The 15600-nt window shown below is 36.7% G+C and overlaps 3 protein-coding genes across 3 annotated transcripts in view; all 3 read right to left on the bottom strand.

The window, feature by feature from the left end:
* Positions 1–15600, bottom strand: part of LOC122973825 (histone lysine acetyltransferase CREBBP-like) — a 28877-nt gene that overhangs the window by 5247 nt on the left and 8030 nt on the right. The gene's annotated exons all lie outside the window — the stretch shown is intronic.
* The window catches only part of LOC122976609 (NACHT, LRR and PYD domains-containing protein 1b allele 2-like), a 49504-nt gene that overhangs the window by 27499 nt on the left and 6405 nt on the right, over positions 1–15600 (bottom strand). The gene's annotated exons all lie outside the window — the stretch shown is intronic.
* Positions 6425–15226, bottom strand: LOC122973821 (caspase recruitment domain-containing protein 8-like). The gene is made up of 7 exons (XM_044341580.1): positions 15151–15226; positions 13781–13995; positions 12612–12871; positions 11278–11391; positions 9983–10124; positions 9406–9507; positions 6425–6762 (listed from the first exon to the last, which is right to left on the bottom strand). The coding sequence occupies exons 2-7, from the start codon at positions 13935–13937 to the stop codon at positions 6449–6451; spliced, it is 1089 nt and encodes a 362-aa protein (XP_044197515.1). The 5' UTR covers positions 13938–13995; positions 15151–15226; the 3' UTR covers positions 6425–6448.

Genomic DNA, 15600 nt, shown 5'->3' with positions numbered 1-15600 from the left:
TGATAATATGAAACTAGTAGTGAAAGAAGTATTCAGATCCTTTACTGAAGTAAAAGCACTAATACAGTAATGTACTATAGTAAAAGTACATAAGTATTATGAGCTTGATGTAGTTCAAGTATTGCAGTAAAAGTACATATACAGTACATGTATATACAGTTAGCTAGTTTAGTCCAGTGGTTCCCAACCTAGGGGTCGGGCCCCTCCAAAGGGTCAGCAGATAAATCTGAGGTGTCGTGAGATGATTAATGGGAGAGGAAAGAAGAAAAAACAAAGTCTCCAGCGGCCACTTTCCACCAATCAGACGCGCCGGAGCCCCAAAATGTTGAAGGAGGAGGAGCTGGATGAAACTGAAGTTTAGTTTCAGTTTCTCTCTCTCCCTCGTTGACTCTCTCTCTCTTTTTATGTGGCTTTTTTTTTTTTTAGCTTTGTGAATATGATGACAATCCTAACCCTAATCCTAACAGTGTGAATAAATCTGAAATCCTCAATCAATAGAAACATTACAGATTAGATCATGTTTGTTATCTGAGTCTTGCTCCAGATTCTTCAGTTGTCTTTGATGTCGCATGAAGGAAGTTCCTCCAAATATTTCTGTTCTCCAGCTGTGACAGTCTGCTGCCAGCCAGATCACTTTTAACCTTAATTTAGTTGTCATGGCGTCGTGTCTTGGTAATTATAGATAACGTTTGAGGTGATTATTTATCGGTCTGGTGCCCCCCCCCTCTCTCTCTCGCTTCCTGCCATCGTCTTACGGAAGTTTATCTATAACCTGTCATCTTGTATCTAAAGACATACTTAGAGGTGACTTCAGTCACGAACAGTAACGGTCTTACCTGACAATGAAAAACAGATATTTCGTCCCGCTCCTCTTCGTTCCTTTACATCACCGTCTGCTCTCTGCCGTCCTCCGTAGTTCTTCCGTCAGCATTTATCGTTGTCATTTCCTTCTTTCTACACCAATCAGTCTCTCTTTTGGGAGAACCGGACACCGTAGGAGTTGACTGACTGGGTGGATTAAACTTTTTTCTTGTAACTACAATATTGATAAAATCCCTGTAGAAATGTCTGCTTTTCATCGCCAGGCTTTCTTGTCATGGTCTCTCATTTACAACACAGTCTTCACCTCATAACTATTTTACATAGAATAACAAGGGCATTTTATATAAACACAAATCTTTATGGAATATTGGTTTCACAATAATAATGTGTTGGTAGAACAGTCAATAGAGATGGTCTTCTCTTTACTTATGGAGAGTTTCTGACAAAATATAATATCCCTGTAACACCTGGGGATTATGCAAAAGTCTTTGGTGCAATACCCTCTGGAGTCTGTATGCTGTTTAAATCCCAGCCAAAGGTTGATGTCCAACAATTGCCCTTGTTATCTCCAATATACACTCTCATAGGCAAAATTTGTTTTTCCAGTTATTCTGGTAATTACAACAGATCCATAAGAGCTCTGTCCCAGAAAGATATTACTACATTAGCATATGTGGTTTCATAGTGGAATCAATACCTAATCGATACTTAATCACCAATAAAGTTAATGATGTGAGTTGTATTTTCTGTTATGGATATCCAGAAACTGTTGTGCATTTAGTTTGTCACTGTCCAATTGTGAAGAATTTCTGGCAAAACCTTTGTGTTTTCATCACTGAAAATATTGATAAAAGTTTTATTTTACTTTTGAAGAATGTATTGTTTGGTCTCCTGGAAAATAATAAACAGAAAAACACTTATGTACATGATGAATCTTACTGTAATGGCCAAATTCCATATTCATAAATGTAAATTTATAGGTAAGAAACCGTGCTTTATAGCCTTTAGCAAAAGGTTCAAACAATACATTTATTAAATTGAACACTTGCTAAAAAAAAGCAATTAAAACCGTAACAGCGTGTGCTGTGTTAAATTCTTTTACATAGATCTTTATTCCCCCCTAGCGTTCATTTATGGCATTATTAAACTTAATAATGCCATTTTTTAATTAATAAACTTTTTTTTTTTTTTTTTTTTAAAGAATTGACTGACTCTGGAAGATGGCAGGAATGCAACAGCATGGATGTATAATAAGAGTTTATAATACATCCATGGTTCTGACATGCTGGATATTTTGTGTTTTTTTCCCCCCAAACATCCAAAATGCATCTCTGTATGAACCACAGTCTGTATATTATATACAGTCTGTGGGCTGAACACACAGACGACTTCCCAACACCTAAAGAGGGGCGTTACATTCACCGATGAATAAAACCATATCTCACAATTATGACTTTTGTATCTCATAATTATGATTTACAATCTCGTAACTATGAGAAAAGATCTCATAACAATGTTAATGGGGTGAAGAAAATATTAGGACAACTTTTCAATACAACACACTTCACTTCACCACCCACTATGACCTCAGTAATTAACATAAAGCAGAATTATCACCTTTCTGACAATGTAGCAAATCATTAAATTTTAAGGTGAAGACTTGGTTTAAGATTTATTTATTTGTACAGAGACGAGTATATAGTACAGAATTTAATAAAAGATGTTAAAGTTCTTGCTTAATCAGCAGGTAGAGCTCTGGGAGGAATTGTTGATAAAAGTAAAAATTTGACGGATATGAGTTTCCAAACATAATCTAAACTGTTTCAAGCTTCTTTGTGTCTGTGCTTGATTATACCGCCGGGGTTAGGGGCCTTAGAAATATCTCTATATGTGAATCAGTGCAAAACAATGCTACAAGATATTTTCTGGGTGCACAAATATGCACCAAAGTTGGCTCCAGTGGGGGACATGGGATGGAACCATGTGAGGCTCAGTTATGGAATCAGTTACTTGATGTCATGATCCAGTCACTATCTGCTCCTCAGTCCCTCTCTGCAGCCACATCCTCTCATCTCCAGCCTTCTGCATTGCTCTCTGTCTGTTTTCAGTTCCTGCTCACTTCTCCCTGGCCATGTTCTTTCCTCCAACTCCTCAGACCTGCCGTCTTCAAGCTGTCCACCAGATGTCCTCAGATTTTCCCTCCTTTCCCCGTCTACACACCTGTCCCCATTCAGTGCTGCCCATTCCCTCATCAGCTCCTCACTATTTGTACCGGTCCTTTTCCTTTGTTCTTTGCCAGGTCATTGAAGTTGCTTTATGTGACACTTGCTTTCCATCCTGATCTCATCTGATCCTGGACTTTATCTGTTCCTGTGGTTTGAACCTTTTTGCCTGTTTATCACCTGTCCATCTGCTTTGCCACTTTGAACTGATGATCTGTTTTGCACTAGCTCCTGTTGCTACCTGTAAGCCTGAGATTTTGCTTTTGTATTACATTACCTTCTCATTTCACCTGCCTGTCCTATCATCATTTGTGACACTTGGTATGGAAGAAAGTAGATTGATGAAAAAAATATTTATCTGGGATTAATAAATTATTGATCCTTGGTCTAAAGATGTGTGCATATTATTCTGAAACTCTGGATTTGGATTGGATCAGCTTTTAACATGTATTTGGAGATACAATTATGATACATATCTCAAACTATTTTTGTTTTAAGACTATAAATCTGTAAAATAAATAAATAAATACTAAATTAAAAAAATGCAATATTGACTAAAGGCTGACATTAGTGGGCCTTCTTAGAAGGATCAGTGATACCTACCATGACAGAACAGAAAGAGAAAAAACATCTAACTGCATAAACACAAAATCCAGACATTTGTTTATTGTTTATTTGTTAGGATCCCCATTAGCTGTGACCTAAAGCACAGCTGATCTTCCTGGAGTCCAGACATGTCACATTCTCACCCATAATTTTTGACAGATGAGTTTTGAGATGTGTGATGCAGAAATATGTATATATATATATATATATATATATATATATATATATATATAAAACAGAAGTTATTGTGCTTGGCCCTAAACACCTTAGAAACACATTATCTAATGATATAGCTACTCTGGATGGCATTACCCTGGCCTCCAGCACCACCGTAAGGAATCTGGGAGTTATCTTTGATCAGGATATGTCCTTTAACTCCCACATAAATCAATTTCAAGGACTGCCTTTTTTCACTTATGTAATATTGCAAAAATCAGGCACATCCTGTCTCAAAAAGATGCAGAAAAAGTAGTCCATGCATTTGTTACTTCAAGGCTAGATTATTGCAATTCCACATTATCAGGCTGCCCCAACAAGTCTCTAAAATCTCTCCAGCTGGTCCAGAATGCAGCTGCATGTGTACTGACAAAAACTAGAAAGAGATCATATTTCTCCCATTTTAGCTTCACTACATTGGCTTCCTGTAAAATCTAGAACAGAATTTAAAATCCCTCTCCTCACCCACAAAGCCCTTAATGGTCAGGCACCATCATATCTTTTAGAGCTCATAGTACCCTATTACCCCACTAGAACACTGCGCTCCCAGAATGCAGGTTTACTTGTAGTTCCTAGAGTCTCTAGAAGTAGAACGGGAGGCAGAGCCTTCAGCTATCAGGCTCCTCTCCTATGGAACCATCTTCCAGATTCGGTCCAGGGCAGACACCCTCTCTATGTAGGATAAGAGTAAGAGTAGGCTTAAAACTTTCCTTTTTGATAAAGCTTATAGTTAGGGCCGACCAGGCTCGCCTTGGATCAGCCTTTAGTTATGCTGCTATAGGTCTAGACTGCTGGTGAACTTCCCATGATGCACTGAGATCCTGTCTTCTCCTCTTCCTCTCCATCTGTATGCATTCATGTACCATTAATGCATGTTACTAACTTGGCTTCTTCCCCAGAGTTTTTGCGCTCTCTCGTCTCACAGGAAAATCACAAAATCTGAGCTGTGGACCACGGCCACGCGGATTGTGCAGGTATGGTGGCATGGTTCTGTGGGTGTCCTGCCTTGATGCCTTCTCTGGCTGTTATTGCTATTATTATTACTGTTGTTAATGTGCTTCTCTGTGTCTCTCTCTCCCCCTCCATCCTTCTTTCTCTCTCAACCCAATTGGTCAAGGCAGATGGCCACCCACCTAGAGCCTGGTTCTGCTTGATATTTCTTTCTGTTAAAGAGGAGTTTTCCCTTGCCGCTGTCGCCAGGTGCTTTTTTTCGTTTCTGTTTTTTTTTTTTCCATACTCACTCCACACACACATACACACTTGTTGAATCCACCTAACCCCATGTCTCCACACGCCCAACCCTGTATGTCCCCCTGTATTTGGAGCTGCCCTTGGTTGGGGCCGCCCTGATATGTGGACGGTGCTGCATGGCAGCTTGGTGATGACGGCTTCCCAAGGATATTTACATATTGACATTTGAAACACTAAAAGTCCTCTTACCTCACTGTCAAGTGTCTTAATCCTGAAATGACCTTGTAGGTGACCTCTGACCCCAATTCTGAAAATTTCAGTACCAACATTTTTAAACAGCGCCCTCTAGGGAGCGATATCTAATGAATGTGACAACCACCCCACCCTCACATAGTTGCTGCAAGAACTGGACCAGCTTTTAACATGTATTAGAAGATATAATAATGCTACTTATCTCCCATACATTTTTTGTTGACTGTAAGACTATACATTTGTAAAACATAACATGCAATATTGAGTAAAGGCTGTCAGCAATAGGCCTACTTTGAAGGATCAGTGATAGAATGAACATGACAGAACAGTGAAAGAAAAAACATCTAACTGCATAAACACAAAATCCAGACATGTCACATTCTCGCCCACAATTTCTGACAGATGAGCTTTGAGATATTCAGTATATAATGTAAACTATACATACACACACACAGACACTTTTTACATTGAAGTTTACAGTATATTTGCATCTTAAAACAATTCAAATACATAGAAAAATATCTTATAAAAAATATCTTAGAAAATATGAAAAAGGTGTTATTTTGCATCATCAACAGCTTGTTTCTTGTTCACATTGAAACACTGAAACATTGGAAAAATGTAATGTGTGTGAACAACCTTTTGTTTTCCTGGATCACAGCACTAAAACATGTAGATCTAAACTTACAATCTGATATGCAAACATAAATCACTAGAATATCACATTAACATACACATACATTTACACAGATACATATGTACAGTATCATACAGTGCATAATACACAATTTATATATACATTTACTTGACAAAATCAAGTGATGGACTGACGAACAATGCTGTCCCTTTTACTTGGTTTAGGAGACAGATAAAAAGGCAGGAAGGAAATAAAAAAATTCTGTCCAAAAGTAAAAAATATCCCAACAGTCAGGTGACAGTGTTGCCTTTGTGTGACTATTGGTTTGCTCCTATTCAACAATGAAGTTGATGTAGCACAGCTTTTAGCTTTTGCAATACCTGCGTCTTGGATCCTGAGTTTTTTGAGTTTAGGTAAAACTCAAATTCAAAACAAGCCTTTAAAAACAAAACCTCTGAAGATGTACCCACAAGTCATGATTTCACCTCAGTTTCCTTTTGCTTCATTGTAACTTCAGCATTGTAGAAACAAATGGATCTACCTCACAGAAGGTATCCATTAGAATTTCACAAGCCTGATTGCCCTTTTTTAACACTGTGTCAATCAGCTCTCGTGCTTTGTCTGTTCTGCTGGGCATTATCTGGATCGACTCCATTTCTCTGTTGTTGATAACCCTGTGTTGCAGAAGTGCATCCAGCAGGTCTTTTAGAACAGAACTGGACACTCTGTCAATAAACTCTGTCCGAACAGAGAGCAGCCTCCTCTCTTTGTCCCCTGAGAGACTCCTTTGTAGATTTTCCCTCCTTGGGTCAAGACCTGAAAGATAAACAGTAAAAAAGACTTTTATTCAATAACCAACTCAAATTATGAAGCCAGTGCCTTGCAGTGGTGGAAAGTAACTAAGTACATTTACTCAAGTACTGTATTTAAGTGCAGTGTTGAGGTACTTGTACTTTACTTGAGTATTTCCATGTTTTGCTACTTTACACTTCAGAGGGAAATATTGTACTTTCTACTCCACTACATTTATTTGACAGCTTTAGTTACTTTTCAGATAAAGATTTGACACAATGGATAATATAACAAGCTTTTAAAATACAACACATTGTTAAAGATGAAACCAGTGGTTTTCAACCTTTTTGTCTTTTGACGTCTTACAAAAAGCAGTGTGTAGTCGGGGTCACATTTCACATGTCTATGAGTTGTTAACAGCTCCACCAAATAGTGATTTTTCCCTCTAAACTTCTCACATGCTTTCATTTCAATAAATGTTCAAATGATCCAATATTTCAGCAAAAATCAAAGAAAGTCCAAAAACTGAAAACAGATTTGTGTATCAGAACTTTGTTTTTTCTTCTTTCCTCTGCCATTAATCATCTCATGATCTGCTGACCCTTTGGAGGGGCCCAACCCCTAGGTTGGGAACCACTGGACTAAACTAGCTAACTGTATATAAAGTAGTTGAAACTAGCTCCACCTCCAGCAGCTACAACAGTAACATGCTGCTCTAACACTGATGCTTCAGTGCAATACTTTACATTTTCCTACTAATACTTGTGTACTTTTACTAAAGTGGGATTTTTCATACAGGACTTGTAATGGAGTATTTTTACATTGATATATTGGTACCTTTACTTTAATCCCCCCTCCACTCAAAAAGGTGTTGTTCTTTTTGTTCCTACAGTTGAATGTTTGCGCTTCACTGTACAAAATGATCTGTGTGCAGAGTTTGACACTAGAAGGCTGTTTTCATATTTGTCTGCTGAAGACAGAAAGTTTCTATGTGCTCATTGAAAATCTGATTACCAGGCACACCTGGTAAGTCACTGCATGAAGTGGGCATGGATGTCAGTCAGGTGTCCATATGAACAGTGAAAGAGGTTTTCTTCACTGTAATCATTCCTCCTGTTCATACTGGCTGTTAAAAGATCCCCTTCAAATGTGCTTTCAATGTAAGTGATGGAGGCCAAAATCCACAGTGTGTCCACACAGTCATTTAAAAGTTGATGTGAAGCTTAAATGAGGCTTCAGCAGTTTGAGTTAGTCATATCAAGTGGATATCTTCCACGCTTACAGTCATTTTAGCATCACATTCCCTCTTTGTGTTTCCTCAGACAGTGTTTCCCTGTTGGAGCGGCAACAAAGATCTCTACTGCCACTTGAGGAATCTATAAGGTGAATTTTAAGGGGGACGAAATTATCGATGTTCAGTGTAAAAGCTCTCTAAAGGCATGTAGATTTTTTAAGTCTTTCTTTGTTTTCTTGTCAGTAGAAAAAATATTCTCCATGGACCTTTGCAAACACTTTTGTAGGTGAACACAGTGTGGGGCTGTGGACTGGGTTGACATGTCAGATGAGCTTGAGGTTGATGATGAAGCTGAACCAGAACCAGAGATAAAGGATGAACTTCATGGATCCCATCAAGGGAAATTCAATAACTTTACAAAAGAAATATTGATGTTATGTTGGCATGGAGCAAAATTAAACAGAACTGTAGTTGTAGAAAGTTAATATGGCAAATATTTAATACATTTTGATCTGGTGTGTCAGCACAGTCCTCCTCCACTTCATATACATTAGATTAAAGGATAAGGCTGGCGATTTTCTATATTTTTCTTATTGTCAACAAATCTCATATGCAGAGGCAAATCAACACTGAACTGATCTACTTACAAGTATTATGTGTGTATCCAAAGCCTGATACATCTTATTCCTCTGTGCCGAGACCTCTGGGTGACATGTTCCTTCATCATGAAGAGTTTGGTCATATTAGTTTGTTTAGAGACTCCAAAGACTAATAACAGCAATCACATTTTCACTCTCTGGAGAGTATACAATGTAGTACAAAGTCATGAGGTTGTGATATGTAGCACAACCAGCTAGTGAAGCTGTAAACAGAACCGCATTTCTACACATACTCAGTAACTTCTGCCTTACACAGAACTACTCTCCAGAGACTGAAAATGTGATACTGTTATTAGTCTTTGGAGCCATTTCTAAACAAACTAACGTGACCACATTCTTCATAATGAATGAAAATGTCACCCAGTGCAGTAGTGTGGCTCACTGACTGGTTTTTAATAGTTTTTGGGCAACAACAGAGATTTATGGCACTGAGGAATAAGATATATAAGGCTTTGGATACACACACAATACTTGTTAGTAGGATGAGATCATTGTTGGTTTGGCTCTGCACATGAGATTTGTTGACAATAAGACAAAAATAGAAAATCCCCAGTCTTAAGATTTAAAGTAAAAAAAAGCATTAATCAGTATTCTGTATATCAACTTTTAATCAAATAACTCCCAGCAATTTTATAAAGTGAGAATGCTTCATATTCAGAGATAAAAGACAGGATCTAGACCTGTTGCGATGTGTTTGAATTTTAAATAAAATCCATGGAGTTCTGCAGACACTTTGTCCTTTATCTAACTCTCATTCAACACAGTGCTGCTCACCTCCTTCTTCAGCTGTGACTGGGAACCAGGTTGGTTGACTGGCTGAGGGCTGGGTTGCCGGGGGAGGTGAGCTTGAGGCTGATATTGAAGTTGAACCTGAACCTGAAACAGATGACAAGACATAAGGCCGTGAAGGATATGATTTGTTCTGCTCATATATCATTTGGAGCAGGGAAACTCATTGGCATACAAATATGTAACCCTTTTCAAGGCACAAGAACTTGCAGCATCAGTATTTACCTGTTGATGCTGCCTGAGGAGAAGTGCCAAGCTTGAAAAGTGCTGTAAACTGACTAGCTGCAATTCCAAGCCTTCTTTTTGTATTCAGTATGCCTCTTAGTGTCTGCTTCAAGTACAGCTCCAGCTTAGTAATGTGATCACTGCATTTACATTATGGCTGCTACAATAATAACAGAGCTGTGAGTCTAAGTTAGTTTTAATAGAGCAAGCACTACAATAAAAACATGAATTGTGAATTAATGCAGACCAATAGAAGAATGGTCTGAATAAAAGCAATCATGACTTTTCCAATGTGTGAATTAATAATTAATAATTAACAGTATTATACCCTCTTTACCAAGCAATTCAACAGGATACTCCCAGACGTCTTTCCTCTCTTGGTCTTGGACTGTCACAGTCACTTCATCTGTGTTCGGAGTCAGTCGAATCTCAAAAGTTTTGTGGTAATTTTTTTCATGGTTAAACTCAAATCGTGCACCCTGTAAACCAATAACAAAGTCTCATTTAAAAAAATCTTGTCAATATATGATATATGCTAATATATCATTTGACACACAAAACTACACACTGAAAACTGAGTATTTTCCATCAGTTAAAGAATTAAGAGTCTAATTTATATAACTAAAAATATAATGAATAATGAATATAATGGATCAGCACTTATCAACTAAACCAACCAACACTTTTTATGTTTTTTCTTATAATTTGTACCAAATTACACCATCCGCTGTGTAACAGGTACTAAACATTAATCATTAAATACCTGGAAATTAATGTAAAATTAAGAGACTTGGAAAATAAAGCGTTACTTTTTTTTCTAACTTGGTGTTGGATCGTCACACATGCCCATAAATGGCCGCATGTTCTGTAGCCTTGGTTGCTAACATTGTTGCTGAGGTTTTTTCCATGTGTTCGGATCGGATTTTGGCTCAAACATATACGGATGCCGAGGGGCAGCTTCCTGAAGCTGACCAATCAGAACAGAGTGGTCTCATCGGGAGGGGGGCCTTAAAGAGACAGGAACTAAAACGGCCTAGTTCAGACAGAGGCTGTACTGAGGGGCTGCATAAAGGGCCAGTATAAAATAAATATGGAGTTTTTCTGAACTGTAAATCATTCAAAGTTATTCCAGTAGAGCCCCAGACTATAAATATAGACCTGGAAATGTGCAGAATATCTTCTCTTTCAGACAAATAATTCACAATTTAGGAGTTAAAACGAGAGAATGTTTGGATTAATTACTTGAAAAAAGACAAATATTCAGTTATCCAAATAGTTGCAGCTCAATATAAAATATTTGTGTGTGAAAATTACAAGACAACAACTGTTCGAATGATGCTTGAACTGGCACGCCAAGGTCCATCTTAATTTAATTAATGTCTAATGTGAAAGGTGTCACTCAGACACCACAGAGTATCACCTGCCTCTGCAGTTCTGCTCTCATTTTATCATATTTCAGCTCACTGTTTTTGTTTTATGGCTCAAAACAGTAGCTTATTTATACATCCAGCAGACACCAAATTATACGTTTTTCATATTGATATAACACTCTGGGTACCACTTTAATTAACTGTGTTAGCCTGTTACAGCAGTAATAGAGAAACTCTGTATGTTTTAATTGGACATACTCACCTTAGGCAGGACTTTATAGGCCTCAGAACAGTGCAGACTGTAGATTTGGCCCACAATGAGGTCACAGGAGGAAGGGGCCTCAATATACTCAGCGTTTTCCTGTTGTCCTTTTACCTTCATTAGAACAATTATACAGTGACTTAATTACCCCAATTATATTATCCCAGGACATAGTGCTCTTCAGTTTACCATAGTTGAATTATGGAGACACAAAGGTCAATTGCTACAACAGCAAAAAATAAAAGTGTGATAACTTTTATAAGCAGTGTATATACAGATGGGTGATAATTAAACACAAAACACAAAACAACAAAAGAACTACAGTATATACTATGACATATATACTGTACAAGGGATTAGTGGAGGTATTTATTTAATATCATCAACTAAACTATCAGCAATCATGCTATGGATTATTGCACACTGCATCCAGACTGATGAGTAACAAATGAAATGAAAAACCAACATTAAGTTTGTGAGAAAGATGTTGATTCACAATGAGCCTCCACAACAGCTGTTTTAACAAGAAATGTTTCTGATAAAACAGTGTATCATTTCATCTTTTTTATATCTATTGTGTTATGAAAATAAGGTTTTGTGAAATAACATGAGAAAGTTACATGTTGTTATAAAAAGTAAAGTTTATTGTAAGTTGCTGCATATGAGTTTTCCTCAAGTGGGGCATGTACATTTCTTTTATAAATGCATAAATTAAAGGATGAGGTGGAGGAACACTGATGATTTTGATTTACATGTGAGAGATATGCCTTTGTATTCCTTTAAAAAAACATTTATTTATTATTTTTCCTCTTTTACTGGCTTTACCTGTAGGCAAACCACTTTATATGTAGGCTGAACTCTCTTGTTTCTGTGTTTGGTTGAGGTGGGAATACTGGTTTTAACTAGATCATTTTTCTGTTGGCACTGATGTTATATTGTAAAATTAAAAAGTCACATCTTAAAAAAAGAAAAGTTAAAACAAGAACATTTTCGCATTATATTGGGAGACTGAGAAATATTTTTGTGTCATGGTGGCAGCATTATGCTGCTGTAGTGGAATAAAGTGAAGATTGAGTTTGCAGCATAAGACCATGTGAGTGAAAAGAGAAATCTCAGAAAAACAACCTGAAATCTAAAGTTTTCCGGTAAAATTTTGTCCTGAAATGTATCTGAAGAGAAGGATTCTTACAATAGCATAAAAACTTTGATAACAAGTATTAAGAGGAGGGAAGTGTGTCGTTGATTGATAAATTAATTTAGTTTGGCTAATTATGAAAGCTGTGAGTTTGAATGATTGTGAACTGATGTTAAACTATTATAGAAAGAGCTTTTACCTCTGGCACCGGCACGTTGTATGGCAGTAGAAACACGTTGAGTTTTGGGCTTTGCCTCATGTACGCTGGTCGGTGAAACAGCAGAACTTGACCCCTTATTGGTTTAGGATTTGGGCTGAAAAACCTTTTGATATCCCATACCAAGCCAAAGGCTGAGAGATGAGGAACATCCACAACCACATGAGTGTCTGTAATCTCCAGCGGCTCAAGGAAGCTCATTCCATCATCACTGATGTGGACGACAGACAAACAGAGCGGTGCTGTAAACACAGAACCATCAACCATTAATTTCATGTCAAAGTCATCTTATTTCCACTGCTCTAACTCTATGTTATTTTAACAACTTCTTTTTGTTTTTTGAAATAGAAATGTTTTTCAGTCTGCAATCACTTTTAACAACACATCCTACTGGACCTCAAAAGGTATCAAACAACAACAAAAAACAAAACAAAACCAACTTATATATCCTGTACCCTATCCTTCTATACCAATGTTTCTTTCTGATCATCAATATTTATATTTGTTCAGTAAGTTGTTTTTGAACATTTTTTACTTTATTTTTTATTATTCATTTTTGTTAATAAACTTATTAAGTGTTCTACATGTTTTCAGTTCCTCACTACAGTTGTTCCATAAATTCACACTTTGACTTAATATGATTTTTTTACATTAGTCTTCACTAATTGTTTTTTAAACATGCAACTTACTTTCAGGTAATAATTGATTTTTTGTTCTACACATAATTTGAACCATTTTAAAGTCGACCAAATCTTTAATTTAATAAACAGAGTTTGTTGGTTCTCTATAAGTAGTTTTTTTTTTTTTTTTTTTTTTACAATTCATGGCTCCCTTTTGAAGTATGATTGGATTTGTATTAGTTTTATATGAATTTCTTTATACTTCCACATAGTAAGTTATATATGGGACTATAAGGGAACAATATAAGATGTATAATGAAACTTGATTTGGAAGATCTTTAACTTTATACAGTATTGCAACTGACTTTGACATTTTAGTTTTTTTTTTATATTTATGTGGCTTCCAGCATAATTTATTATCTATTATCACAAGATATTTAATTTCAGACACTTCATACACATTATAGGTTTTAACAAAATACAAGAAAGGAAATGAATTTTTTTTTCCAGCTCAACACTCTGCTTGCTTACCAGGTTTTATTTCACAGTGTGGGAGGTGCAGCTTAGAAACAGCGTCCTCAGGACACTTGATGTCAAACAGCGGACCTGCAGGTCTCTTGCCAGCTAACTGGAGGCGGCTCTCATCCCACTGGACAGTCCTGTATAATAACTCCCCCTCCCGATCCATAGTAAACACCAGCTTCGTCAGCTTACACTGAAACACACCTGGACCAGGACACGTGAACCTGAATGACGCAGAACAGCAGTGGTGGAAGAAATACTCAGATCCTTTACTTAAAATAATATATATTTAATTCAACTCAAATTTATTTGTACAGCACCATCTCATGCAAAAACAGTTCAAAGTGCTTTACATTAAAAATAAGCAGCAAAAATGTGCAAATAAACAGAAACATCCATGAATACATATGCATAAAATCACATATAAACAAACATACTGTACAAATACAGTGTGTTCATTTAAGGAAATGCTCGACTGAAAAGGTTGGAGATTGGCCTTTAGTGGCTAAGTGCATTTGGATCCAGGTTATTCTTTTTTAGAAGTGGTCTAATAGCAGCAGTTTTCATGCAAAGGGGAAAGATACCAGTCTGGAGGGAACAGTTTACTATTGACAAGATGTCAGCTGAAAAAATAAAAACAGATTTAAAAAAGGATGCTGGAAGTGGATCAGATCTTAGTGGTGCAGCATTATTGATAATAGAAGATAATTAAAGCAATGCACCAGGTCATCATAACTGCTGCTCTAAGTTAAAGGCAACAAGGAAGACTTTGCACTAAGAAAGTGAGTTTGAAAAGACTGCAGTGATGTTTTGCAGAAGTACCATTTCTTGACATGACCTCTGGTGATAGCTCAATCAGCAGCCAAGAGTGCACTGAAGAAGACACAGTAATGGTCCAACAGTGCAACATCATTGACAGCGTTTGCTCTGATATCAGTACCCATGGAAATAACAAGATCAAGTATGTGTCTGTGCTGATGAGTTGGCTCCTTAACATGTTGGGTCAAGTCAAACAACTGCAGTAACTCATTAAAACAAACTGTGGTGGACGCTGTGAAATCAATACAGATATTTGATAGCAGATCTGCAGAATCACTCATGAATTCAGAGTTGTATTTAGGTGGTCGGTACATTATCAGAAGCAGGACTGAAATGTCAAACTTGACAGCAAGATATTCAAAGCTCTGGTTCTCTCCAAGTGAGACCTGAAGACAGTTTAAAGAAATCATCTCAACCATCACCACAATGCAATGTATTGTATAAGTAGTGATTCATACTACATCATCTGTCCACTTAATAAAAATAAATACTTACTGTATTTAGAATGATAACCATTCAAACAGAGGAAACCATATTTTGCTATTTTATGGTCTGATTACCTGTATGAAATGGCTCCAGATTCATTTGACAGTTCAGGTGTAAAGTGTGATGAGGCCTGGATTTTAGAAAGACACAAAATTAAAACATAACAACTTGTAGTTTGCTATGAAATGATTACAAATATTCATTATACATATTTAATTAAGCACATTAAATCAGATAAGAGTAAACATTTAAATGTAATAATGATAGTATAGCTGCAACTAACAATTATTTTCATTATCTGTTGAGTATTTTGTTTTATTTCATTGATTAATTGTTTGGTTCATAAAATGTCAGAAAATGGTGAAAAATGTTGATTAATGTTTCCTAAAGACCAAGATGATGTTTTTAAATGTCTCGTTTTGTCCACAACCCAAAGATATTTAATTTACTGTCACACAAGACTAAAAAAATATTAAAATAATATTCACGTTTGAAAAGCTGGAATCTGAGAATTTGGAAACTTT

This window comes from Thunnus albacares, chromosome 3 (assembly GCF_914725855.1).
Source record: "Thunnus albacares chromosome 3, fThuAlb1.1, whole genome shotgun sequence".
NCBI classification, from domain to species: domain Eukaryota; kingdom Metazoa; phylum Chordata; class Actinopteri; order Scombriformes; family Scombridae; genus Thunnus; species Thunnus albacares.
This window is presented reverse-complemented; position numbering and strand designations above follow the sequence as displayed.

Coding starts and splice junctions, on each gene's coding strand:
- LOC122973821 (XM_044341580.1), bottom strand. CDS start 13,937: ATGGATCGGGAGGGGGAGTTATTATACAGGACTGTCCAGTGGGATGAG. Junction 12,872..13,780: donor ACACTGTGAAATAAAACCTG/GTAAGCAAGCAG, acceptor CTGTGTTTACAG/CACCGCTCTGTTTGTCTGTC. Junction 6,763..9,405: donor AGTCACAGCTGAAGAAGGAG/GTGAGCAGCACT, acceptor TTTATCTTTCAG/GTCTTGACCCAAGGAGGGAA.